This window comes from Strigops habroptila, chromosome 4 (assembly GCF_004027225.2).
Source record: "Strigops habroptila isolate Jane chromosome 4, bStrHab1.2.pri, whole genome shotgun sequence".
Classification (NCBI taxonomy): domain Eukaryota; kingdom Metazoa; phylum Chordata; class Aves; order Psittaciformes; family Psittacidae; genus Strigops; species Strigops habroptila.
This window is the reverse complement of record NC_046358.1, coordinates 10,637,442-10,663,735: the sequence shown is the minus strand read 5'-3', so window position 1 is coordinate 10,663,735 and position 26,294 is coordinate 10,637,442. Positions and strand designations below refer to the sequence as shown.

The 26,294-nt window shown below is 45.2% G+C and overlaps 1 protein-coding gene, 1 long non-coding RNA gene and 1 other non-coding gene across 3 annotated transcripts; 2 read left to right on the top strand and 1 right to left on the bottom strand.

Annotated features, from left to right (window-relative positions):
• The first annotated feature begins 22 nt into the window (after positions 1-22).
• LOC115607435 lies at positions 23-26,294 on the top strand. Its single transcript, XR_003991236.2, has 3 exons — positions 23-289; positions 1,658-2,070; positions 22,598-26,294. It is a non-coding gene; the product is annotated as an uncharacterized LOC115607435 (long non-coding RNA).
• On the bottom strand, positions 2,585-12,385 carry TBPL2 (TATA-box binding protein like 2). Its single transcript, XM_030484722.1, has 7 exons — positions 12,335-12,385; positions 9,166-9,566; positions 8,065-8,152; positions 7,306-7,397; positions 6,268-6,435; positions 4,584-4,678; positions 2,585-2,858 (listed from the first exon to the last, which is right to left on the bottom strand). The coding sequence occupies exons 1-7, from the start codon at positions 12,383-12,385 to the stop codon at positions 2,779-2,781; spliced, it is 975 nt and encodes a 324-aa protein (XP_030340582.1). The 3' UTR covers positions 2,585-2,778.
• TRNAG-UCC lies at positions 12,243-12,314 on the top strand. Its single transcript has one exon. It is a non-coding gene; the product is annotated as a tRNA-Gly (tRNA).

Below are 26,294 nucleotides of genomic sequence, written 5' to 3'. Positions count from 1 at the left end.
TGTGTGCGAACAGGGGCATTGTGGGAAGCGGGCTCTGAGGCGGCGAGGGCAGTGCCCGAGTTCTGAGGGCTCCGACCGGCCCCCTCGGACCCGGCCGGGACCCGGCGCAAGGAGGGGTGGAACGGACCCGGCTTCAGCAACACACAGGGCGGTGTTCCTGCCTGCCGGCAGCATCTGCTGGAAGAGGCAAGGCTGCCCCCTCCCTGCGCCCAGAGGGGGACACGGAGGGTGAGCTGTGGTACGCAGCAGGCAGGTCAGCCAGCCCCGGACGGAATTGTGCCAATCTGAGGTAAAAAAAGCTTAGAGAGCAGCCACTGCAGAGCTACAGTTGTGCTTAAAGTCTGCAGTAAGCAGCGTGGTTGTGTTCCGCTTCCCGCGGTGCTGGGTGGTCATAGGACCTTCAGCAGGCACTGCGGGTCTGTAACCATTCCACGGCACAGGGCGGGAACACCGCGACTAGTGATCCTCACTGCGGGCCCGAGGGGGCCGCCTGCCCCACAGCCAGTCAGCAGCGCTGCTGCAGGGGCAACATACACCAGGCAGCCCCTATATTTACAATAGCACCAAGGGTAATGTGTGTAAGAGGACAGTTTGTGCAAGAGAAGTGTCAAATCTTGATACACATCTTTAAGAGTGACAAATTAAGAGGATTCCTCCCCCCAGCCTAAAGGTTGGAGCCAGAGTCAGGAGTTAAATAGATAGGATCAACTCGTATGTAGAAATAGCAAGTCCTTTGCATCAGAATATAGTGGGAACCACCAGGCAATTAGGAGAGACACAAGACAAAAATCCACAGAAGCCAGAATAACTTAAAGCAAAAAAGAAACAAACCATGTCCCAGTTAAAAAATAAAAATCCCAGCCTCCACTGTGTATACACTAGTGTATTTAAGTGCCACAAAACACCAGCATGAACAGCACTACGAGGGTAGAACAAAGAGAGTTGTTTCTAAGAGTTACCAGAAGCAAACATTAACTTAATCAGTAGCTCAGCGAAAAGGCACAGAGCTCATTTCTTATCTTTAAGACTTTATCTATACTTTTAAAGAACATGAACTTTACTAGTGAAATGATGTGGCAAGCTCTTAATTAAAATGTAATTTCTTGAAGAGGGGTCATCTTAGATAAACTTTTCCCCACATGCCAATAAAAGCACCTTGTTTTTTTCACTTGCAAAAGATTATTGTAATTTAAACTCATAATCTATTACAGTACAAATAAGAGTCCCACCATAGCTACGGAAAGTCTGCAGTGTTAGAAAACAAACAGAAAAGTAAGCCTCTGTTTAGAATAGATTTGAGTATGGAAATCCACAGTTCGACTCTGACAAAGAGACTGATAACAGTTAAGACCAGTTTATCATAAGGAAGTGCATGAAGTTTTTCAAACTTGTTTCCAGAGGAGAAGAGACACAGTTACAAAAGCGCTTGTGAGACATATTACAAAAACAGAAGTTGAAATCATGTCTTCACCGAATCGGAAATAAACTTGTGACAGCAAAACTAAGACCAGCAAGACTGAAACACTCTGTATTAAGCCGTTGCCCATATTGTGTATTTCCATCAAGGACAGAGGTAGCTTTGGCCTGGGTTACACTTGAATCATCTAACAGCAACCTCTAGTGGTGTTTCCTGACAGATCTCTCTCATCTTCAACAGGAAACAAGGGGAGGACACAAGACAAACCTCAGCAGCACCAAAGCCCTGTTCTGGAAAACACAACCTTGCTTCCAGGGAATCACAGAAGGTACCGGAACAGTCAAGAGATAGTCTTTGGAGTGTTCCTACTTGCGTCACCAGTCTGTGAATGACACCTTTTGCAAAGGAAGCCTTGAGCTCACTTGGAGAAAAAACAAAGTACAAGAACCCCATTGTTTTGGCTGCAAAATTACCCAATTTGACGTAGTGCCACTGGTTGAACTTGTTAAATATCCCAGATAATTAAGTCTTGAGCATCCAAGGCTTGTTGTATTTTCCTCAAGTCCATTTTAAAGGCAGTTCCCTAACCAATGTGTTCTTGTCTGTCCCAAGCAACAAACTCCCATCATTTGAGGGGACTTCAGCCATAACAGGTGGGTACGAATTTTGTTAAAATCTAATTGTCATGACAAATTAGATAGTTTGTTTAGTTACACCTCCCCCCACAAGTAGGATTGTTCCAGCAGTCAGGGGCCTTAAACGTTCTCTGTAAAAGGAGTACCAACACCATTACACACAAGAGTTTATCCAACCAGTAGGATGAGAAGGATTTGCTATATGTCCTCTACAAGCACTGTCTTCAAAACTCTGAAATCAACTCATGCTGGATTTCGTAAGCTATATTGTAGATAAAATATATTTTGAGTTTAAATATGAAAATACAACATTGCAGGAGCTAGGTTTCAGTACACTGAACATTGAGGATTTTGATAAAGCTAGTTTGAAGTGCAGTGTTGTCTCACCCATTCAACAGCAGGAAAAGACACATGGTTCCTATTACAAAATACTTTTAAGTGCCACCTTAATATGCATTCTATTCAGAGTACATTTGTTTGTCAAGTTTTTCAGCTTGCCAGAAGCTGTCAGAACACAAGTGGGTTACAGACAGCTAATCTGAAAGCAAAAAAACCCGACAATGTCACAAAAAACTATGGAAAGGCATCAGCATTTATAGCATTCAGGACAGTATTGTTTGCTTAATAATCTCCAGCAGTACAGTTGGGTTCAGGAATACCCTTGCTTCTGTTCCATGTATAGTAATACAAACCCATATATTATTCTTAGTTGGTTTATGGGCCATGTTATGATGGTTTCTTGAAGCCTTTTAGAATGGGGTAGATGTTCTCAAATGCCTCATAGATTTCAGAACGCTCTTTTGCTCCTAAAAAGACATTTAGGGGAAAAAACCCAAACAACCCAAGTATTAACAGAGTTGAGAATAACTGAAAGCAACTCAAACCTAACAAGATTATGAACCATGAAGAAACACAAGAATTGAAAGTAACTTACTATTAGTTTGAGGCAGAATTTCCATCACACTTTTTCCACCTCAGAAAGAATAATTTCTAGCTTGCTTTCTTTAAGACTAAACTTTTGTTTAATCTGTGAAACCAAACTAGCAGTTAGCTACTCTTGACAGGTGCAAACCATTGGCTTTGGGGTAAAAAAAAAAAAGGCAACTAAGAACCACCACAGTGTTATCTGCCTAACAGTAACAGCTCTGCCTGTCCATACACCAGTGGGGAAACAGACAAGAAACCAAGGATTTTTATTTCAATACTGGAAGTTAATCCATACTTTGAGAACTCCCCTCCTCCACTTCTGAGCAGTTTTTTTATTTTTAAGCTTTGTTGGGGCACCTGTGATTTCAAAGCTAGCCTTTTCCATCTTACTGCAAGTACATCTTTAATCCCAAGTCTTTCATACTAACTGTATTGCAGTAGGCAGGAATATTCCTTACCAGTGACACTACTCTATCATGCTAGCACAACAAACATCAGCTACAAAAAAACCTGCATTTAAATGAATTAGCAATTGGATTAAATGCCACTCAGTATGACTGTGCAAACCCTTCTCTCAGAACACACTTGGACATGACTAATTCACCTGCATTACTACAACCGTTACTTTCAAAGGGTTACTTTCAAGTTACTTTCTCAATTCAGTTCTGTCCTTAACAGTTGGGCCCAGTGTTCACAGACAAGGACTTAACCTTAGTGCTTCTGGGCCTCCTGCACACTCAAGGGTATTACAATTAGTGTACCCAGAAATGCAAGTTACCAGTGGAATAGAAGTGGCCAGTGTGATTTTACTGAACACAAGAAGGTAGGGGGACGTTGGAGAGGGAAGCATTTAAGCTTCGTACAGAGCACCCCATTTTCAGTTAGTTGAGTTAATTTGTGATTTATGGTGGCAAGAATCTCTGGTTAAGGCAGGCACTTCTCTTTTGTTTTTCACATAACTCAAAGCATTCAGGTCCTCTGAGAACAAGTACCATTTACCTTTCAGTATATAACAGTATTTCACAAGCTTTGAAAGAGGACGTGATAGGAACATGCACTTGGGAATTCAACGTTTTTTGACATGAGATCTGAGGTACGGATATCTGCTGAGCACACTTACTCAGCAGGGCTTTTGCCTCATGAGTGTTTTGGCCAGACAGTCTGGAACAAGTTCTTAGATCTCCACCCTTCCTCTAATAATCCCTACTAAATGTTTAAGTGAAGTGTTTTAAGAAGTTTGCTTCCTGTCCAAGGAATTCTAAATTGCTTATTGTGATATTCATATGTAAGCAACTGAGTAATTACTAGCATGTCAGCATCCTGTTGGGATTCTGTACATTGACACATGGCATTATGCTATGAATAAAGATACTCAGGTTTAATGACAGGGAAATCTGAGACACTACATGAAGCAATATGAGCTTCTAGTGCAACAATACTGATATTGTTATCTGCAGAAAACACAGATAAGCAGCTGTAGGCATTAAAATGATTGTTGAGTGGCTTTACTGTCGCAAGATATTCATTTAGCTGATGTTCAATTCAAATGCTCTCAGAAGATGTGGTGGCTCTTGATTACAGATGTACAGAGGGAGACCACTTACCAGTCAGTACAACTTTTCCAGACACAAAGATAAGCAGCACTATCCTTGGTTTGACCATCCTATAAATAAGGCCAGGAAACAGTTCAGGTTCGTAGCTGTTTCAAAACAAGCAGGTAAGATGAGTAAAATGCAAATACTGTTTCAGTGTTGTACACATAAAGTGTTCTTTAATTATATTAGCAATAGAGTAATTAAACCTAGATTTTAGCTAGTTACCCAGAGAAAGGCAGGTCAGGTTTTAGATATCTTTAAAAGAAACCCAGTCATCCCAGCTGGAGCTGGTAAGAGTTCTTCATGCTTGCTTTTAAAGACTTCTGAAAGTGATTTTTCCATAGCATTGAAAAGTTATTGTAGTCTTCAAACAGTACTCAAATCCTTCTTAGTCTGCAAAAAGTCCTTATCAGGAAGCATCTTGCACAGTAAAAAAGAGATGACAGCCAAGTCAATCTTTTATATTTAGTCCCCAAATTAAATGCAAAATACCAAATGCAGTGCTAATAAAAGACAATTTTTATTTTGTCAGTGCCAAAATCATCATCTTTTCCTCAGTGATGGCAATAAGTAGTTCTGAACAAGCCCATCTTGAAGACACAGCATGCCCATCACTCAGCTACAGATTTACTTTAAATTGATGGCTAAGACACCCAGAGAGAAAGAACCTGAGCGATATTCCAGAAACACACTATATTTTCAGTTCTGTATTCTGCAGCTGCAGTCTGGCTGTATGCCTGAAGGTTAGAAACCTTATCCTTGCAGATAACTCCCATCAAATCAAATGCCTAAGAGGCCCTCTTTGTATTAAACGTTCGCAATGGAGCAAGGGCACAGACCAGGTTCAAGTAGCTTAAGAGCTGCTGCAATTAAACCTGAAGCATTTAATCAAGACTGGTTATTTTCCTACTGACATGGTCTGCAGTGAAGAAAAATACCCACTAAGGTTTGATACTGCACTTAGCAATAACAGGAGACTAGTAAAATTGCAATCACCAACACTGCTCAGATTAATGAAAGTCTCTGGCAGACATTGCAGACAGCAACAAAGATTGTGTCAACAGTATTCACGGTCAAAGAAAGCTTTTAGATACTCAAAAAGCTTAGATTTAGATAATCAAGAAGATACTCAAAAAAGTATCTTCATTAACCAACTGAGCAAACAACCCAGAAGCTTCTTGCAGTTCTTCAGCCCTTCATCTTAACCAGATCTAACACAGCCAATTTATCCCAGAAGTGACTCAACACTTGTGTAGTATGCTCTCAATCGCAAGGTTTCTAAAGTTTGTGTTTATGGTGTCCCTGCAAGAAGAAGGCAGGGAACACCACGCAGGAGGGCAGTTTAGAACACTGTTGAATTGTGTCAGTCATGGTTTCAAGCACTGGAAGCTTTACTGCTAGTTACTGTATGTCATCCTGGCAATTAAGCAGAGGGTCATTGTGGCTTGTGCCTCACTTGGAACAGGAGTTATTGCAGAAAACCTTACTATCTTTATCATCACACATGGCATCTACAGCCATTTCATGCTTGCTGAACCACTGCGCATTGTCTTTTAATGAGTAAAAGGCATGCTTGATACTCAGTATCTGGTTAATTATTACTCTTTTTGCCGGGCTTGTAAGCCTCAGAATTTGCATCTGTTTGGCAGCTTACAGAAGACACTGCTCCAGGTTGTAACTGACTTCCACATACCTGCTGAACTGCTGGTGAGTGAGAACCAAGCCCTCCAGCCGGATGGGAAACCTCACATCACAGCTCCCAACCATATTCTGTATCTTGAAGTCCAGGAACTTTGCAGGGAACCCAAGCTTCTGTACCACACGTGCATACTTCCTGGCTGCAAGACGTGATTGCTCTTCACTAAGGAAAGGGCAGAGGGGAAAAGCAGCTTTGATTAGTGCTTGCTTCTGCTCTCAAGATGGAAGTCAGTTTAGAGCCACCATCATGCTAATCTAAACTCCAGAAAAAAATATGCTCAAAATAGCAAGCCTCTACCCCCAGAACCACTTCAGTGAGCTAAAAGGAGTAAGGCACTTTGTCATTCACTTTCCTGTAGTCTATATGAATACACTGGAGCATGTTTCATCACCCAGGAGTTCCCTTCTTCAGAGGTTTCTTTCTCATTTCCTTACACCAGCTTCTCAGAGCTGATCCAAGAGGCAAACTGCAGACACCAGTAGAATCATCTAGCTAGTTGGGGTGGTGGCAGGTGTTGGAGAAGAGTCCTCCTAAACTGTAAGTTAATGCATTATCTCAGTGTTTAGGGACAAAAAATAAGGCAGCTGCTGAACTTGAGAAAAAGCTTCAGAGTACAGAAATAAGATGTGTTTTTCCCCAATCCCATTTTCCCTAGAGGAAGATGTGTTGACTAGTGAACATAGACATTGAAGAGAGTCTTGACAGACAAAAGTTATGTCCTAACTCGCTTTAAAGTTGGTGAGAAATGCAAATAGCCACTTAGCAGTTCCTGGGCATTTTAACAGCTTTTCTGTTGGTGTCTGCTCAGCTCAATCTATATTGAGGGACAGAAGTACACAGTTCAGTAATTACTAAGCTGCATCATGAAGAAAACGAGAAATTTTTCAATACCAGTGCTTCATTGCTTCCTTGCAATTATGACGGCCCTTTGCTAGGTAATTTAAACAAGGCTTTTTGACATTTTGCATCAGAAATAGGCAGAGCTGCAAGACCCAGACCTTCAGAGGGAAGGAAAAACAAAACAAAAGATACCTTTTTGCTCCTGTGCAGACCATTTTTCCTGAACTGAAGATGAGGGCTGTTGTTCGTGGCTCCCTGATTCTCATGATCACAGCAGCAAACCTCTACAAATTCAAAGGAATACCTCACTGTCCGCCTGGTAGTTGGTACTGTATTTTCTGTTCATTCTTTCAAGAATGGTCACTTTCAAAGCTCAACACAACATGCATTTACTTTGTGAGTCTTTGTTTACTACCATGAAGTTATCTTCACACACCAGCCCCCCCATGCAGGACCAGGGGGCTTAAAACTACAGTCACAGGACCACTGCTTTGTCCCTTACATTTTGTTGAGCAGTCTGGAGTCACCTCTAGAAAGCCCGTTAGTCCCAGTGAAATTCTACAGTCTAGGCCACTTGCTAGAAGTATCATGTAATACCAGTTTGACTCCAGTAATTCTCTTTCCTTCAGCCAGGAGTTTCAGGGCCGATCTGTCATCCCTCCCACGGAGGGCTGCTTGAGCCATTTCAGCTGGAGGTAGCTGGGCACGTGTGGGAGAGTTCACCTCCTTTCTTAAATAGCTTAGTAACACCTCATTGCTGGGGCTTTATTCAAATTAAAAATACACATCATTGTGGTCCCCTGTATTTCTTTTAAGAGGCCCGAGTTGTAGATTCTTATGATTTTCCCCTGTGGGTCAAGACAGTGCTGTTAGAAAGAGTACACAGCTCATTGAATTCACGTATTAGAATCCATCAGCACTGAGGAAGGTAAATGAATTCTTAATATTTACCTTTGGGTTATATTCTGCATTTCTGGCATGCAGAGCTATGTTCTTCAGATCTAGTTTACAAGCCAAATTTACAGTTGACACTATATTCCTGAGGAATGAGAAGGGAATTTTCTTATTGCAAAAGCAAGCCACTGCAGAGCCAACCCCCAACATTATTAACTTAATGTGAAGTCACACTCCAATTAATAATTACCATGAACTCATTTTCTGCCTACCTATTCCCTACTCTAGCATTAAACTACTTTTGGCAAAACTTAAGTAATTCAATACCAGAATTACAGTTTCTGAGATACAACAGGGTATGAAGTTATTAGTCCCTGAATACTAAGTTTGTGTGTCTTCCAGTAACTACAGCACTGAAGCCTTCTACAGCTTTGAATTGAACCATTACTGAGTATTTACAGAGTTACTACAGCACTCAAGTTAGTTAAGAGTTTATTATTCTCTACAGGTATAAACTACTCCATAGTTGCTTTAGCCTAGACATTTTAATGAGGCCAGAATTTCTCACACTTCTTTTCATGCCCCTTTCCCTTGCTCACTTCAGACTGTTTTCTGCTCTCAGAAAACCAGGCTGACATCTTTAAACCCCTGGAGCCTACTGTCATCCTTAACATTCTCTTTGCTGGAATAAATCCTCCTTTTCAAGTATTTTCGTCTTTTCATCCTGCAGACTGAAATAACTAGCAGTACATACTGTATGTAATTTCTACCAAACAGTTCTCCCTTTGAGACTTCAGCTCCTGTTTCCCAGAAGAGACTTTTTCCCCTTAACAAGCCAGAGGCATTTCAGATGCTCACTCACCCAGCATGTTTATCAAGTCAACTCTCCCATTTTGCTAAGCTGTGTATTGTTCCATGCCACTTCCATTTTTGTGTTGCACTGATCAGCACACTATCCAGTTGCCTTCTAATATTGTCAGTTCATTTGCTCCACATCTCCTCAAAGAGGAGTAACTGCCCCTCTATAGTTTTCTTGGTGGGCTTATTTAAGCCCAAACCCTGCTTGCTACATTCTCCAAGTGAGAAGTCAGAGCAGTACCTTGCAGTTTTAGCAAAACTATGACTTATATATGCTACATATATAATACATAAACTTACTGTAACTGAGGAACTATGCCAGAGCTTTCTGATGCAGGCGTCACTGGGGTCATAGGAGTCATTGATATCAGAGGAGGACACGTGCCAGATGCTTCAGGAGATGGTTGAGTTGCACCTGGGTATGACAAGCTGCTTTCATCCACAGAGATACCACTGTCCTCATTTCTTGATATTGACCCATCAAGCTCTTTTTGCTTTTCATAGCCATCTTCAGATAGATTTTGTTCTTTGTTATCTTGGGTAATATCTGGAAGAAAGCTGAGATCCACTGAGAAGTCCGTAGGAAGATCTTTGGGCTGATTCAATTGAGAACCGAACACATCTTCAGTGGTCTGAATTGGAAGGTCTACATCATAAGGGCTCATGGGAGTAAACAGCTGAGGACTAGCTGAGAGGTCATCCTTGAATTAAGAAAGTGTCATTAAGACTCTTGTATTAAAAGATTCACTTTAGCTGGGAGACTAAATTAAGATTGATCTATTCAACGAGGAAGTTTCATTCATTTTTTCCCGATACATATTATAGCAAAGAATCTTTAAGATTTGAAATTGTCTTTTTTTGTCTATCAGCATGTAAAAATCCACATAACTTCTATAGCAGAGATACACGTTTCCCCACCACATTTCAAAGGCAGTCTAGAATACTCCCATAATACCACAAATTGAGAAATACCGAATACCTTCAGCTGTGACTGGAGGTACAGTGATGGCATTTTGCCCTTCACAGCCATTGTCATGCCTCAGTTATTCACGTAACTGACACAAATGCTCATAACTATTTCCAAGGAAGACAGCTGGCATTTTCTGGCTGGCTTTAACTCCCATTCCGTATATTACTGTATCCTCTCCTCGCTACCAGAGGACAGTGTCAATGTTGTTTTGGATTTGTGCAACAGAGGGCAGCAGCTCACAGAATCACGAGCAGTTTTATCTTTCAGCTGCTGGAGGTCACCAGACTAATTCAAGTGAGACAGCAAAGCCAGTATCCTTTCACAGATTGCATGCAATGTACCCGCAAAGATCTTGCATACTAATTTATTATTAAAATCTATTTAAAAGGCATCATAATATTGAGGACGCAAGAGTTTAGAAAAGGATTTATTCCCTTCTCCATCAGCACATAAGCCTCTAATTAGCAGAATACATCATCCAAGAAGGTGGTTTCTGCCAATACCCCCAGCAGGTGACAACTTGGACAAGGTGATCCATACAAGAGGTTTTGTGTTCATTTAGGCATTTTTGGCTTGAGGGACAAAAGGACTCAAAAAGTCCCAGCACAAATCAGAACTGAGAACAGTGCACAAGACTGAGGCCCTGAGTTGGCAGCAACTGCCTGAGCTCCAGTGGGAGCAGGGTTTCCAGATCAGTGCTCAATGCTTTCCAGCCCCGAGCTAGTGCTGCTCTCTGTCCTGTGCTAATCACCTCACTTAATGCAACCATGCACAAGGGGAGATCTCTCCTCCTAGTTCACACTGTGTTTGCCTAGAGACACTTTGAAAACCCTTCTTAAGTGACAAATCCTCCCAGAGCACCCTTACCAGCTTGAATACAGATGTGATTAGGTCAAATTCTGAAAGCACCACCAACACCTACATTCAAAACTGCTTCTAAAACTGAGTTTTAGATGCAGAGCCCCACATGAGATCAGTTGGGGCAGAGTACTGTTGAATGAGACAAAGTACTCCATAAGCCATTGGCTCTTTGGAAAACATGATCCAAGAGCACTACTTGAGAATTAAGAGGTCAGATACAAATGCATTAACACTTACTAATAACAATATACTGAGCCTGCAGGACTACACACACATCATACTAAGGGACATCAGAGAATGTGGTAATAGTCAAAAAACAACCTCTCCAGTTTGTGGCACAGCTTAAAGAAAGAAGCTGATAGAAAAATGAGGGGTATATAAGGCTGGAATTATTTAAGCAGCTGTAAAACAAGTTAAAAAAAGTAACAAAGTAAACTACATAAACTAGGTCACAACAGAAAGCAAATCTTCCTTTCTCATCGGGTTTCCATATAACCGGTGTGGGGAAAAGCGCTTACAGGGTTAAGTGCCAGGGAAGATTGCTTTCTTGTTAGACAGATGCTCAGAGGCTGTGAAAGGGGGCACAAGACCATGTTTGTATTGGGCTGGCTGCCAAGGGTTATTGCCATAGACTCTAGGTTAATTAACTTTACTGAAGGCCTGATCAACTGCACAGCTTTGGACATCTCCCAGCAGCTCCAGGAAGGAGATTTCACTGTCTGAGATCACTACATTTGGGGCAGCTTGAAGGGGAATGGCTATTTTCACTTCCACTGCAGGAACCCTGCAACCCAGGTACACAAATCAAATCCTTTAAGCAACAGACTTGGCTTTTTTTTTTTTTTTTTTTCTCTCCTTTCTGCAGTGGTATCGCACACATCTGCCGTTATCAAACATCACAGCAAGTCTGAAATACAGAAAGTTCAGTAGTATTTGTAAAAGCCTGGTTATATCTCACCTCATTATATATATACCTTGTAGGGCCATATTCAGGGGGCTGTACTGTCTGCCACTAGGAACATTCTGGATTTAAACAGCCTGCGCTAAACCAATTTTCTGAGCTGATAAGTGGCTTATAACAAGAGACCCATATAGAAATTGTATTGCCTCTGATGAAGAGGATGCTCAGCTGCGAGTCCAGCTCTCTCCTAGACCCTCACCCTATGGTCTCTGCAACCACCCAAGACCAGGGCTAATCCAAATACCAAAAAAAAAAAAAAAGTGTTTGCAAACGTTCACCAGACAGCATGAAGAGATGTGAGCGTCCTGTCCCGTCACTGCCAACACACGCCAGCGTACAGGCTGGTCCTTGCAAACAGCACTCCGTTTTAACGCAGCAGAGCTCCTCTTTGAGTAGATTAAGAACGACCTCCCCAGCAGAGAGCCCCGCCAGGGTTCCTCATGCTCCCACCGGCAGCTATGAGCCGTTATAGGTCGCTGCTCCCCACACTAAGCTGTATGGAACAGCGGGAGGGGCCCAGGGCCCCGCCGGAGCGCGGCAGAGGCGCCGCACTTCAGGGGCGGGATCGAAAGTATGTTCAGCACAGCGTTGGTGGTATAGTGGTGAGCATAGCTGCCTTCCAAGCAGTTGACCCGGGTTCGATTCCCGGCCAACGCAGCTTGTTTTTTCCTTCCTACCTGCCCTTCGCAGCGCTCCAGGTATCTCTCCAGCGGCGACGCGCCGTCCATGGGCGCAGCCACCCGCCAGGGCCCCCCAACACCGCCCAGGTTCTGGCTTTAATCCCGAGGGGCAGCACCGGGGACAGGTGCAGCTCCTCAGGCAGTGAAGCCCAGTGCAGCTGTGGCTTTTAGGCTTTGAGCCTTTGCAGTGCCGTCTGCAAGGGTTTGCTCCATCCTGCGGGAGAGCTGGAGAAATCCGGGTGCTCTGATGTGCTTTAGAGGAGTGTGCAAACACAACCTGCTTCTGAGCTCCCCAGAGCCTGCTTCCCTCTCATGGGCTGAACATAAATGTGGAGTTGGAGCCCCAGCTTAGACCTTACAAAGACCTTACTTCTGGCTGGTGCTTTTTAGCAAGCAAGTGTAATGGGCCCTTAATTTCACCCACCTGCCTCATCGGCTGCAATAAGGTACATCTGGTCCTTTGAGGAGAGCCCCAGTCCAAAATTACAAACCTCAGGCTCATGCCATTGCAATGGAATGGTCTGTTCTCAGATAGGCCAGTATGGCAAATGCTGCTTAAGGGGAGGAAGCCATTACTCCTGTTTGCTGCTGTCCTCCCCTTGCAGGTGTTTTTCCCACCAGTGTCTGTTTCTGCCCCCTGTGAGTGATGATTTAAGGCCATTCCCTCTTCGAAAGACTCATGTGTGGAGAGCCTGGGTGTGGGAGTGTGTTCCCAGGATGGAGTTTGTGTTGCATGTCACTGATTGATGCTGCAGGAATGTCACCTGCCGGTGCTGCTTGACTTGATGCCAGTGGTTACTGTTGGACTTGCTCCTGCTCTCCTGTCCTGTTGCTGCATGTGATGGATGGCTGAGACACATCCCTTTCTGGGCTTGTGGATGTGCTGACTGCTATGATCAACGTATCCTGTTGCTCTGCTAGACAGGACTTTGCTTTCTGCTGAGAGATCTGCTTGCAAACAGCTAGCTGAGCTGAAGAAACCGTTTGGAAGAAGACGTCAAAGCCAAGTACACAGCAGGTATTTGGGAGGTGCTGCCAGGCTCTGCTGGCTGCCCCAGAGCTGCAAAGGTTTAGGTTAGTAGCCTTTATCTGTGTTGCAGAGTGTACATAGCTGATGAGCATCCTTCCCTCCTCAACAGCCTGCTGGGTTGGTTTCATGGTATTTCTGGGACTCACCTTCTCCCAGTGCTTTACGGGAGCCAAATACCCAGCCCCAGAAAAATCCAGTCTCAAGTAGGTAGATTTTTCAATTGCCGAGGTGAGTATCTCCAGAGAGGACGCCTTTAACACCGGAGCGGGGGGAAGCACAGCGTCCAAGAGCCTCAGTTCGGAGCGGCAAGAGCGACCGAGGGAGCCTCAAGTCCTCGACAGGACTTGCCCGGGAGCCGGCAGCTCAGCTGACGCGAGCAGCTGACTCACAGGGGGCGGCGCCAGGAGTGACGGCACCAGCCCTCAGTGGGGAAAAACCCATCCCAGGGAGCACGAGCGGTCAGGGCGTGGCGCGGCAGTTGGCGCAGGCAGGGCGAGCGGGATGGTGAGCACTCGCCTCAGGACCAGGGCCCGCTCTGGGAGCTCTGCCCGGGTGGTGGCCAGCGTAGGCACCCAGACAGAGCCGATGAGAGGGGAGGCTGCGGCGCAGACCTCGGAGTGTAGAAAGTGCCTCGCCTGGTCTCTTGAGGCGAGGGCGCACAAGGGGCAGGGCTGCACTCGGTGCGCCCTAGTGGAGGTCCTCCTGCAGCAGATGGCTGAGCTGCGGGAGGCTGTTGGTGAGCTAAAAGATGCCAGCGAAGCTGAGAGGAAGCTGGGCTGCTTGCTCCAGGCCCAAACTGTACAGGGGCTGCAAACGTCCGGCATTGCTCATATAGGAAAGAAGGAGGGCAGCAACCCAGGAAGCTGGGAATTAGTCACGAGAAAAACTAACAAAAAAAGGAGGAAGAGGACAATTAACGACAAGTGGCTTCCTCCTAAATCTGATGTCCCCACCCAGAACCGCTTCGCGGTTCTGCAGGGGGCTAGCAAGAAAGCACCCACCACACCTAATGAGTATCCTGCTGATACACCAGTAAAGAGGATCACTACTGGTGCCTCCAGGAAAAAGCGGCGGGTCATAGTAGTAGGGGACTCTACTTTGAAAGGCACAGAGGCACCCATCTGCCAGCCTGATCCAGTCTTGAGGGAGGTGTGTTGCCTGCCAGGGGCTCGGATCAGGGATGTTGCTGAGAGGCTGCCTGCTCTAGTAAGTCCTGCTGACTATTACCCCCTTCTAGTGGTCCATGTGGGTGCTAGAGATATAGATAGGAGTAGCCTGGAGAACATTAAGAAGGACTACAGAGCCCTGGGAGAGGTGGTTAGGGGCTCTGGAGCTCAGATAGTTTTTTCATTGATTCTCCAGGACAAAGGGGAGGACCTTAAAAAAGCTAGGTGCATTTGGCAGGTTAATAAATGGTTAGAACAGTGGTGCCATAGTCAGGGGTTTGGCTATTTAGAACATGGGGCTCCATTTGGGAGGCCAGATCTACTGGAGGCTGGTGGAGCTGTTCTGACAAAGAAGGGGCAGAGCTGTTTTGCCAGGCTGGTCAAGAAAGCTTTAAACTAGATGTGTTGGGGGAGGGGAGCATTGATCCATCCCAACACTCCCAGTCAGTTGCCAGCACCTGTAATAAGTGCTTGGAGTGATGTAGAGATGTTCCAGCTGCCCCAGCCATTGAGTTGGCTGCATTTGGAGCTTGGCTAAGGTGCCTCTATACAAATGCCCATAGTATGGGGAACAAGCAAGAGCAATTAGAGATGTGTGCAAGGCTACAGGAATATGATGTCATTGGTATCACAGAAACACGGTGGGATGGCTCCTATGACTGGAGTGTCGGAATGGAAGGTTACAGGCTGTTTAGAAAAGACAGGCCAGGCAGACGGGGAGGGGGCGTTGCTATCTATGTCAGTGATAGGCTAGAGAGTATGGAACTCTGTCTGGGGACGGGTGATGAGGTAACAGAGTGTTTGTGGGTCAGGATCAAAGGGAAGACAGCAATGGGGGACATTACGGTGGGGATCTGTTACAGGCCGCCTGATCAAGAGGACTCTGTGGATGAAGCACTCTACAGACAGATAGGAGCAGCCTCACGCTCGCAGGCCCTGGTCCTCATGGGGGACTTCAACCATCCTGACATCTGTTGGAGGGACGGTACGGCCCGGCACAAGCAATCCAGGAGGTTCCTCGATTGTGTGGAAGACAACTTCCTCTTTCAAGCAATAGAGGAGCCGACGAGGAGAGGTGCCATGCTTGACCTCGTGCTCACCAACAGGGAGGGACGGGTTGGAAATGTGACAGTCCAGGGCAGCCTTAGCTGTAGTGATCACGAGATGGTTGAGTTTGAGATCCTCAGGACAGTGAGGAGAGCATGCAGCAAGCTCACTGCCCTGGACTTCAAGAAAGCAGACTTTGGCCTCTTCAGGAACCTGCTTAGTAAGGTTCCATGGGATATAGTCCTAGAAGGCAGGGGGGCCCAAGACTGCTGGTCGATATTCAAGGATCACCTGCTACGTGCTCAAGAGTGTTGCATCCCGACTAGAAGAAAGTGCAGCAGGAGGGCCAGGAGACCTCCATGGATGGACAAGGAACTGCTGAGGAAACTTAGAGGGGAAAAAAGAAGCTTATGGAAGGTGGAAGCGAGGACAGGCGGCCTGGGAAGAATATAGGAGCATTGCCCGGGAAGCTAGGGACCAGGTTAGGAAAGCTAAGGCCCAGCTAGAATAAAGTTTGGCAAGGGATGTGAAAGACAACAGGAAAGGATTCTATAGATACGTAGCAAATAAAAGACAGACTAGGGACAATGTGGGCCCTCTCCAGAAGCTATCAGGAGAACTGGCTACCATGGATTTGGAGAAGGCTGAGGTTCTTAATGACTTCTTTGCCTCAGTCTTCACCAGCAAATGCTCTGACCACACCACGAAAGTCTTGGAAAGCAAATGCAGGGACTGTGAGAATGAAGACCTTAGGCCCACTGTAGAAGAGGATCAGGTTCGAGACCATCTTAAGAACCTGAACGTGCACAAGTCCATGGGACCTGATGAAATCCATCTGCGGGTCCTGAAGGAGCTGGCGAATGAAGTTGCTAAACCACTGTCCGCCATATTTGAAAAATCGTGGCAGTCAGGTGAAGTTCCCGATGACTTGAAGAAGGGTAATATAACTCCCATTTTCAAGAAGGGGAAGGTGGAAGACCCAGGGAACTACAGACCAGTCAGCCTCACCTCTGTGCCTGGCAAAATCTTGGAACAGTTTCTCCTGGAAAACATGTTAAGGCACATGAAAAACAACGAGGTGGTTGGTGACAGCCAGCATGGCTTCACTAAGGGGAAATCCTGCCTGACCAATTTGGTGGCCTTCTATGATGGAGCCACGGAACTGATGGACAGGGGCAGAGCAGTTGACGTCATCCAACTGGACTTGTGCAAAGCGTTTGACACTGTCCCGCACGACATCCTTGTCTCTAAATTGGAGAGACATCAATTTGATAGATGGACCACTCGGTGGATAAAGAACTGGCTCGATGGCGGCATGCAGAGAGTTGTGGTAAACGGCTCGATGTCCAGTTGGAAACCTGTAACGAGTGGTGTCCCTCAGGGATCAGTGTTGGGACCGGTCCTGTTCAACATCTTTGTCGGCGACATGGACAGTGGGATTGAGTGCGCCCTCAGCAAGTTTGCCGACAACACCAAGCTGTGTGGTTCGGTTGATACGCTGGAGGGAAGGGACGCCATCCAGATGGACCTTGACAGGCTTGTGAGGTGGGCCAATGCCAACCTTATGAAGTTTAACCAAGCCAAGTGTAAGGTCCTACACCTGGGTTGGGGCAATCCCAGGCACTGCTACAGGTTGGGCAGAGAAGGGATTCAGAGCAGCCCTGCAGAGAAGGACTTGGGGGTGTTGGTTGATGAGAAGCTTAACATGAGCCGGCAGTGTGCGCTTGCAGCCCAGAAAGCCAACCGTATCCTGGGCTGCATCAAAAGAAGCGTGACCAGCAGGTTGAAGGAGGTGATCCTGCCCCTCTACTCTGCTCTTGTGAGACCTCACTTGGAGTACTGCATACAGTTCTGGTGTCCTCAACATAAAAAGGACATGGAGCTGTTGGAGCAAGTCCAGAGGAGGGCCACGAGGATGATAAGAGGGCTGGAGCACCTCCCGTATGAAGACAGGCTGAGAGAGTTGGGGCTGTTCAGCCTGGAGAAGAGAAGGCTGCGTGGAGACCTCATAGCAGCCTTCCAGTATCTGAAGGGGGCCTACAAAGGTGCTGGAGAGAGACTCTTCCTTAGGGACTGTAGTGGTAGGACAAGGGGTAATGGGTTCAAACTTAAACAGGGGAAGTTTAGATTAGATATAAGGAAGAAGTTCTTTACAGTGAGGGTGGTGAAGCACTGGAATGGGTTGCCCAGGGAGATTGTGGATGCTCCATCCCTGGCGGTGTTCAAGGCCAGGTTGGACAGAGCCTTGGGCCACATGGTTTAGGGCAAGGTGTCCCTGCCCATGGCAGGGGGGTTGGAACTAGATGATCTTAAGGTCCTTTCCAACCCTTACTATTCTATGATTCTATGATTCTATGATTTACATCACACAGCCCTTCCCCGAACACCCTGAAGGCAAGTCAAGAAGTAAAGCAAGGAGAGGACTCTCAGAAAGGTTGCACCTTGAATTATGGAGGCTGTTGGAACCAGCTGGGACTAGGTGAGGATGGTTAAAGCTAAAACGTCCCATTTAGGCTGGCAGTTGATTGGGGTGGTTGCAGACTACTCCATGGCCTCGGATGGTTTTGCCAGCACAGTGGGAGAGGGTACTGAGGGCTGGGAGGGCTTGACTCCCATCAGTAGTGGCAAGCCCAGGCCTCTTTATGACAGTGTGGACCTGTATTGCCCACAGGGGTTGTTGAATTCAACACAGGGATTGTGCTGAATCTGTCTTGTTCTTACAGTGATATCTCTCATGGGGATGGGGAATTGGCACTCCCTTAGTGTTGAGAACACTTGCTGTGCTGAAGTTGGGAAGCTGGAGTGTTGTGTAGTAGTCATGGTGTTTTCCTGGTGTGGTCCTGCAGCTGTAGTGCTGAGTTTCCTCAGCCAATTAATCCTTTGTTGCACTGCAGAACCCCCTGGAGATGAGCTATGTTCATCTTACAGCTCCTGGGGATTTCTTTGTCTGCATGTTGTGAACCTGAGAGGGAGAGGTCAAACTGTGGTGATTAAGTGGGAGAGGCTACATCAGAGATGAACATAAAATACAAATCTCTCAATACCAGTGTTGCTTCCTGCCTTGGATAGGGGCATTCTGCAAATGACATGAGCATCAGTGCAAAGCGATGTGATTTGGCGTAAGTTATGCAGTTTGGTGCTTCTTCTGTTAAAAGGGTATAAGATTGTTTACCGTTCTTGAGGTGGAGAAGAAAAGAAAATGTTTAGAAAGCTGAGAGATCATCAGAGGAGTCACGAGTCACATTCTGTGGGTGATTCAAGCTCTCAGGGTTGCTTTGATGTAAGGGATGTAAGGATCTTCCAGTTGCTGCCCAAGGGAGGGGAGGCATGGCTGTGCCTTGGGAGGGCTCCGTGCTCACAGCCTCCTCCTCAAGGCTGAGCATCCACTCGTGGTGCCCAGCGTGTCGGAGGCTCAGCGAGTGGGGTGCGCAGTGATGGGGAGTCCCAGTGAGTGGAGGCCCAGGTAGTGGGAGGTCGAGAGAGCAGTGATCCAGCAAGCAGGAGGCACCAAGTCCCTGGGCTTCCCCCTCCCCGAGTCTCCCAGTCTCTAGGTCTCCCTTTCTTAGTCATCAGAGGCATCATGCTCCCTCTGCTGCGAGGTTGTTCTCTTCCTTCCTTCTTCAGCAGGAGACTCTGACCCCTGTCAGCAGTTGGACAGATGGTAGTTTAACATGCATCACTTGGAACTTGTGAGACTTGCGTGCTCGGTTTCTGATCATCCAGGCCAAATAACATTAGAAAGGGCAACTATTTTCCCCTTCCCAACTTAAAAAAGAATATTTCTTTCTTAAGCTACTGCCTTTTTTTTTCATTTTTTTATTCCCTTTGGAAAGCAGCAGCCACCCAGAGCCAGGCCAAGGTGACTCATGAGAAGGACCGCTCAGAGCAGGGAAGGAACCATGCGCCCTCTGTGCACTGGAGGCAGCCCTTATGCACAGCCCTGCATAGTGGGAGCTGGTTATGGGGTGATGAATCATCTGAAGTGCACAGTTACTGTAATGATGAATTGTCATGAGTCTTAATTAGCAAATTGCTTAATTTTACTTAGAAAGTTGATGGTTACTACAACAATAAGTGCTTTGTGCATTCTTTGTAAGCGTCATTCAATATCTTTCTTCCTTGGATAACTAATTGGAGAAGACTATTCCACAGAGCTTCCACTAGCGTGCCTGTATTGGTCTCTTAAACATTTCTGCAGCAGGCATTCCTGCTTTACCTAGATGCTTTAATCTCGCTGTGGGATGGGACTAATCACAGGAGACTTCCAAAAACCTGCAAGGGACAAGGAGCAAGTCAGTAAGGAAGCACTACCTGTTTTATTCGTTAGTGCTCTCAGCAGCTGCCTTCTATTCTAGCATGCCGTAATTGTCTTCCTGTTTGCTTTGAAGTTGGTTAATCTGGTTTGGCTTTATCTTATCTTTTTCTCAGGAGCAAGTTTGAGAATTAGAAGCTCGTGACTGACAATGTTCTGCTTTCTGCTCTCATGAGCTTTATGCTAAACTTTTATTGATGTAATTGTCTCAGAAGAGTGTAGCTTGTCTCAGGTGTAGCTTGCGTCTCCTGGTGCCCTCACTGCCTGCAGCATTAAAGCCCTGCCTTTGGAGGAGGTAGAAGAGCAACTGAGAGCAGGATCATCTTCCAAGAAGAGAAGAATATATTCTGCACAGGATGTCTCCAAATGCAGCACATTCCAATTACGCCAGGACTCTATGCTTCTTGTTGCAAAGATGATTCCTTCTGTTTAGTTTAGCCCTGTTTTGGTCCCTGTGCCTTGATTGCCTTCTTGCCAAGGATGTAGATAGAGTGAGGTTGTGAGGAGGACCTCAAAGAGGGGGTCAGAACGAAGTGCAGGCAAGCTGCAGTGAGGTTGGTGGGGTCTGTGGGAGTGACGGACCTGCATGGAGCTGGCAAGGCTCTCAAGAAGCTGAAGCACAAAAGGCAGCTCAGAGGTAGCTGCTGGATGCTGAACTGCCTTCAGTCTGACAAGTGTGATGATCGCTCTCTCATACTTATTTGTCCCATAATACTGCATTCTAAACCTGATCAATGCTTGTCAGTGACAGTAGATAATGGATTTATTGCCAGGGAAGGAAAGAAGCCACCACAACTACCCACTGCGTAATAGTGAGTAATTTGACTTTTAATTGTGAATTGTAAAGTGTATCATCATTAGGTTATGCTAGTGTAAATACAAACAGAATCAGGTTCATTAGATTTGATATTTGGTTCTAACTTGTTCCTGTGTAAATCAAGAATCACCCTCTTAAGAGAAGTGAGGTTACAATGACTTGAAATTGTGTCAGAATCTAGTTTAATTTTCCAGGTTTACTGGGCGATGGGGAGAAGAGCTGTAACTTCCCATTTACCTTCTAGTTCCTTTTGTCCCTCCCTGAATCGGATGATGCAGCCCAGGTCACATAGTGGTAAGGCTGCCGCTTCTTTGTCCCAGTCAAACTGGGGCTCTCTTATCCTCTGAATAGGACAGTAACAGGGGTTTTGGTATTCTTTGCAAACATTAGCAGGCTCTCAGTGTTTGTCTGCTAATGCATGTTCCTTCCATGCATGCTGGCAGAGACAAGTGTGAAGTCAATGTTCAGCGTGCATCGACTTCTGGAAAAGGAAAGTCACTTCTGTCAGATGGAAAAGGGGTAAACTGCCTAGAAAAGAGCCATTTTTTCTGGCTTCTACAGCACTATTATGTGCGATAAAGACACTAACTGCCCCCATGTCAGAGAATTGTTGAGAACCAGACCCAGAGAGGATTGCCAAATCCTCCCCTGAATGCCAGAGGAAGCACTGTAAGTAAAAGTCATCTGTCTCGACTGGAAGGCTGAATGGTAACTATACAGTTAACTTCATTTAATTTTCTTACCTGTGCAAAGCAACAAATGAAGGCATTCTGTATGTTGTTTGCATAGAAATCCACTCATCCTGGCCCAGCTGTTCTCTTAAACCTTGTACTGCAGTGGAGGGGAGAGCACATTGGTCTATCCTTATTTTTCATTCTGTGTTACATTTAAAATATAGCTGGAAATGGGGGGGAGAGGGGAAGAAAGGGTGAGGAGGGGGCTTTAAACATTAGCTGCCACCTTAATTGCAACCTAGCAATTAACGGCTCCAGGCTTTCTTGGACAGCTGCTCCATGAATGTCACACACAAATATATCTGACACCTGGGTTCAGATGTATTCTTCCGTGCTTTTTGTTAAGTCATCTTTCTAATTTTTGTGCCAAATGGGCTGCCTAAATTGGATTGCATTTAAATGAGGTGAGTGTGCAATGGATCATCTCACTGCTGCTGTTTCCCTCCAAGTTTTGTGACAAACCGCTCTAACGCAAACACCTTGTCTCATACCTTGAACTTACTGCTCAATTAAATTCTGATCCTTTAAGCCTTATCTGGAAAAAACAATAGCACTCATGCGTGTTTGCCCAGAAAAGCAGAGAGGTGTGCATATAGCAGATGCTAACAGACCTCTATTAATGTAATTTGCAGGGGTCACAGTAACATTGAAGACATGAGCAATGACATTAGCGTGTCTAGGACCTTCAGTGCAAGCTCTCCAAGAATTAGAGCAGACACTGTGATGCCTTCACTGCTGTGTCAGCTGAAGTATGTCACCACTAGAGTTTTTATTAGCTTACTGTATAGGGAAGGACAACTAAATACTATGCAAATACAATGAGCCAAGGAAGGGTGCTGACCAGTCACTGAAATCCCCATAAAACTTAGTTTTGTCTGAGCGATTAGCAAGATATAAAGACTGACACTGGAATGAGTCTGCAGGGTGTATGGCTCGGTGATTAGTCAGTTTTCATTACCTCTTTCTCCAATTAACGGCAAGTAAATCGGAGTCAACAAGACCTCAGGAGAAAGTCGACTTCCCCAAAACGCTGCTAGATGTCAGCAGAAGCTCCAATCCCTCTCTCTTCCCCCCCCGCACCCCCCGCCTTGACCTTTTGGTACTTTTAACACACATAATTAGCTGTTAACGCAATCATGTTTCTGTCACTCTAGCCCTTCGCCTGTGGTCTGCCAATAAACACAGTTAGTTTAGCCGTGACGAAGGACTCCGTGCCCAGCTCTGCCGTCATGTGCTCCTGCTCTTCATCTCGTTTCCACGCTCGTCCCCGCCAAGCAGGAACCCAGCCGGAGATCCCTTTTGGTACAGCCTCATCCCTCCATTTGGATCTTCCTCGCTCCTCCTCGCTGTCTTTGCAGTTTCTGTTGTTAGTATGTTTTCCCTTGAACAGGTTAAGGCATTAGACTATGGATGTCATGCTTTCTTTTACGTTAGCTTTTATGGTCAGTGTATAGAAATGGAATACAAGTTAATTCTCCCCATACAATCCAAGATAGTATTATGGAATATTTTTATCTATTTGTGGTGTCTGCAGGCTGTGGGAGAAGCTATCTTGTTGCAGTGCCTTATGAAGATGCCATTTTTTTTCCTCTTCAATTCACTTACCTGCAACTTGTCAGAATTAATTAAATGCTGTGATTGCTTTGTTCTCCATTCAGTGGGCATTTACCCAACTCATAAATACAAGAGTAGCTCCCCTGAGCTCTATTTCCACTCAGGTAGAGTTGCTAAGGTATTCCCAGAAATGTCTGAGGAAAATGAGGAACCCATATGGGCATGTGTTTGGGAGGGTCCTAATTTGGCTGTTTTCTAAAACCCAAATCATGTTGCTCAGATCAATTAGGTTTTGCCTATTAACATTAAAACCACTCACTTTTATCCCCAGGTATTTTTATAGTCCCCTTTACTCCCAATTTGGCATGGGCAATGCTGCTATCCAAAATAAATGAAGTATGTGAAGACAGACAGTTTAAAGGCGTTGAGGAATGTAGCTGTTTCAGACCTCTTACATCTCACTCGACTCTCACCTCATTTGTTAATGGGCCCATTTTTCCCTGTAGGACAATAATGCTTTTCTCTGTGACATTTTATGAAAGACCTACTAAACCTCCTTTTGTCCCTTAGAGTAAAATCAGTTGAATTGGCTTCTTTTCTGGTGCCTTGTTTTCCCTAGAGAATCTGGGTTGGTTCTGTCCTTTCTGTCCTCCAGGCCTTACAAACAGTATGATAAGAAATACTGTCTTAGCTGTCTTATGAATCTAGACACAATATGGGCAGATGGTAGGCTCACTAGGGGGAGGCTTGTCACTATCTGAAAAGGTTGGATGTATAGCCAAAGAGAAGAATATTTGTTCATTTTAAGTATGAGGAGCTAAAATAGCAACTTGCAGAGAGATACACAGTTTGTGACACCATGGGGAGCTGTTTCTGGATCTCCTGGGACATTGGTGATCCTTCTGCTGTTTGCAGGGTGTCTCCCTGGACCCAAAGATTTGCAAACATTTCCATATCTCCATCCACCCTTGGGATGCAGGTGCGTGTTACCACCGGTAGTGGCGAACTGGGGACCAGAGAACAAAGATCCCCCTGGCGTGACAGTCATTACATCAGGCAGGCGGCCGCATCCCTTGTGTAGCTGCAGACAAAATACCTTAGTATTAAACTTACTCTGCAGTGGCATAAACAGCTGGGATAGTTCCTGTGCTCTTTGATTTATCCCGACAGGCTACGAATGTCTTTACTGCACATTTCCTTAGAAGTTTGTTGCAGCCTGACACACGCTGCTCCCATGATGCCTCACAGAGCTCAATCAATGTCCTTCCCTGGCTGCAAGAGGAAAAACACTCTGAGCCAGCCTTGCAGGCTGCTTCAGCAGTGGGATGCCTTATCCTCCTACTGAAAGAGCCCTTGGAGCAGAAGGTCTGTCTGACTTTCTGTTTCTTTCCACTGCCACCCTCCCATCCATCACTGCATATTGTTTGTGTTTGCTACCCATCCTGCTACTTTCTGGGTGAATTACAGGTCTCTGCTTAGAAGGAGAATTGTGTTGGTGTTGTAAAAACTTTTTTTGGCAAGCGAAAATATCTTTTTTCCATAGGTGTTGATGAAGAAGAGTACTAACTTAAAACCTGCTATAGATTAATGTAGAACAGCATAAATAACAACTCGGTAGTCTGAATGGTGAATGGGAGAAAGGATTTGAACTATTGTGTGATACCGCACAAGGAGTGTTTTATGGGAGACATGGTATTTTCTGTGTCATTTCTTCATTTGCTTTGCTCAACAGTACCCGTCCAAAAAATCACCTTCTGCTATGATGATAGCAAGAAAACAGAAGAATATTTGAAACTTGTTTTGAAACAGTACTCAGTGTGAATTCAAAGCCTGGTTATTATTGTGCAGCTAGGAAAGCTGCTTTTCTGTCCAGCCTTCCTGTGATCCCTTTAGCTCTATCTGATACTGAAGGCTTGAAATCTGGAGATTAGAAATTAAATTCCACCTCTGTGGCCCAGACCTAATGACCCACTGGAGTCACAGCAAATAGCTTTTTCTTTACCATGAGTTCTTCCAGCTCAAACTTTTCCTTTTCAATCAAAATTGTAGTTTTTTGGAAGGAACAATAATTAAAACCCTGGGATACAAGCATAAGAATAATTAGTGACTTGAAAATGAGCAGGGATTATTCAAACTGATGGCAGGCCCTGATTTTGCAGGGATTTAAGGGCTTGTTTTATTCTGCTTGCATGTGTAAGCACGTAGGACAGTCAGAAGGGCTCTGTCTTGGGCTGATGGGGAATTTAGGGCAGCCATGGCAAGGCCAGAAGCCATGAGCTGTGCAGTCAGGATGCCTGGGTGAGATGCTGCACTTATGGTGTCAGACAGCAATTGCTGCTTTTATGTTGGGTGTAAACTGCAGTATTTCAGGAGTGGGCATGTGCAAGGCTTGGGTGTCTGGTACAGGAACAGCAGTGTGGGGCGGAGGGGAAGGCAAGGGGTTTCCCACTGGGATTTCCCATGGGATTTCCATTTTATTTTACAAATGTAAAAGCTGAGAGCAGCTAGTCCCAGGCCTGTGGTAGGAGGTGAAGACTGAAGAGCATGAAAGGAAACTCAGAGAAGTCGTGATATAAGTCTGATCACTCTGAAAATGTTGGGCACTGAGATGTCTGGGTGGCTTTAATTGTGCTGCTCAAAACTGGTCCTCTTTTGAATGTGACAGAATTGAACAGAACAGTTTTAAACCCTGTTTTGGGCTTTTCAGTGGTCTGTTATAATGGTAAAATCCAGAATTGGAAGGTGGAAGTAGTTTATAAACAGTTTTTCAGTGAGCTCTCAAAGAGCTTCTAACAATTCACTTTATTAGCTGGATTTTCAGCAGTAGAAAATGTGACCATGATCATCCCAGCTTAATAGAAAACGTAGACACATTGTGATAGCGTGTGGATTATGCGGAGACTTGTATTAGCCTGATGGATTTTCATACTGATCACACACAATGTCATAGTTTTGACCATTGTTTCTTATTATGAGCTTTTAGTCTTCCCACAAGAGTTTCCAGCATCATTTCTGCTGACAGATGCTGCTTAGGACAGATGTATTTTTATTCCCTTACACTTGCCTTGGATCAAACATCTTTTTCTGTGCAGCTCAAGTTCTGCAGTGGATTACTCCTAGTATACTACTCTGAGAAGAAAACTGTAGTCATTTTTGTGACCTTCTTTAGCAGCAGTTGAAATCTTTTTTGGCACATGTGTGTGATCTAGTAATTTCCACTTCCTACCAGTTGTGGGAACTCATGCTTGTAAACAGGATAGAAAAATCATGCAAATAAAAAGAGACGGAGAAAATCCA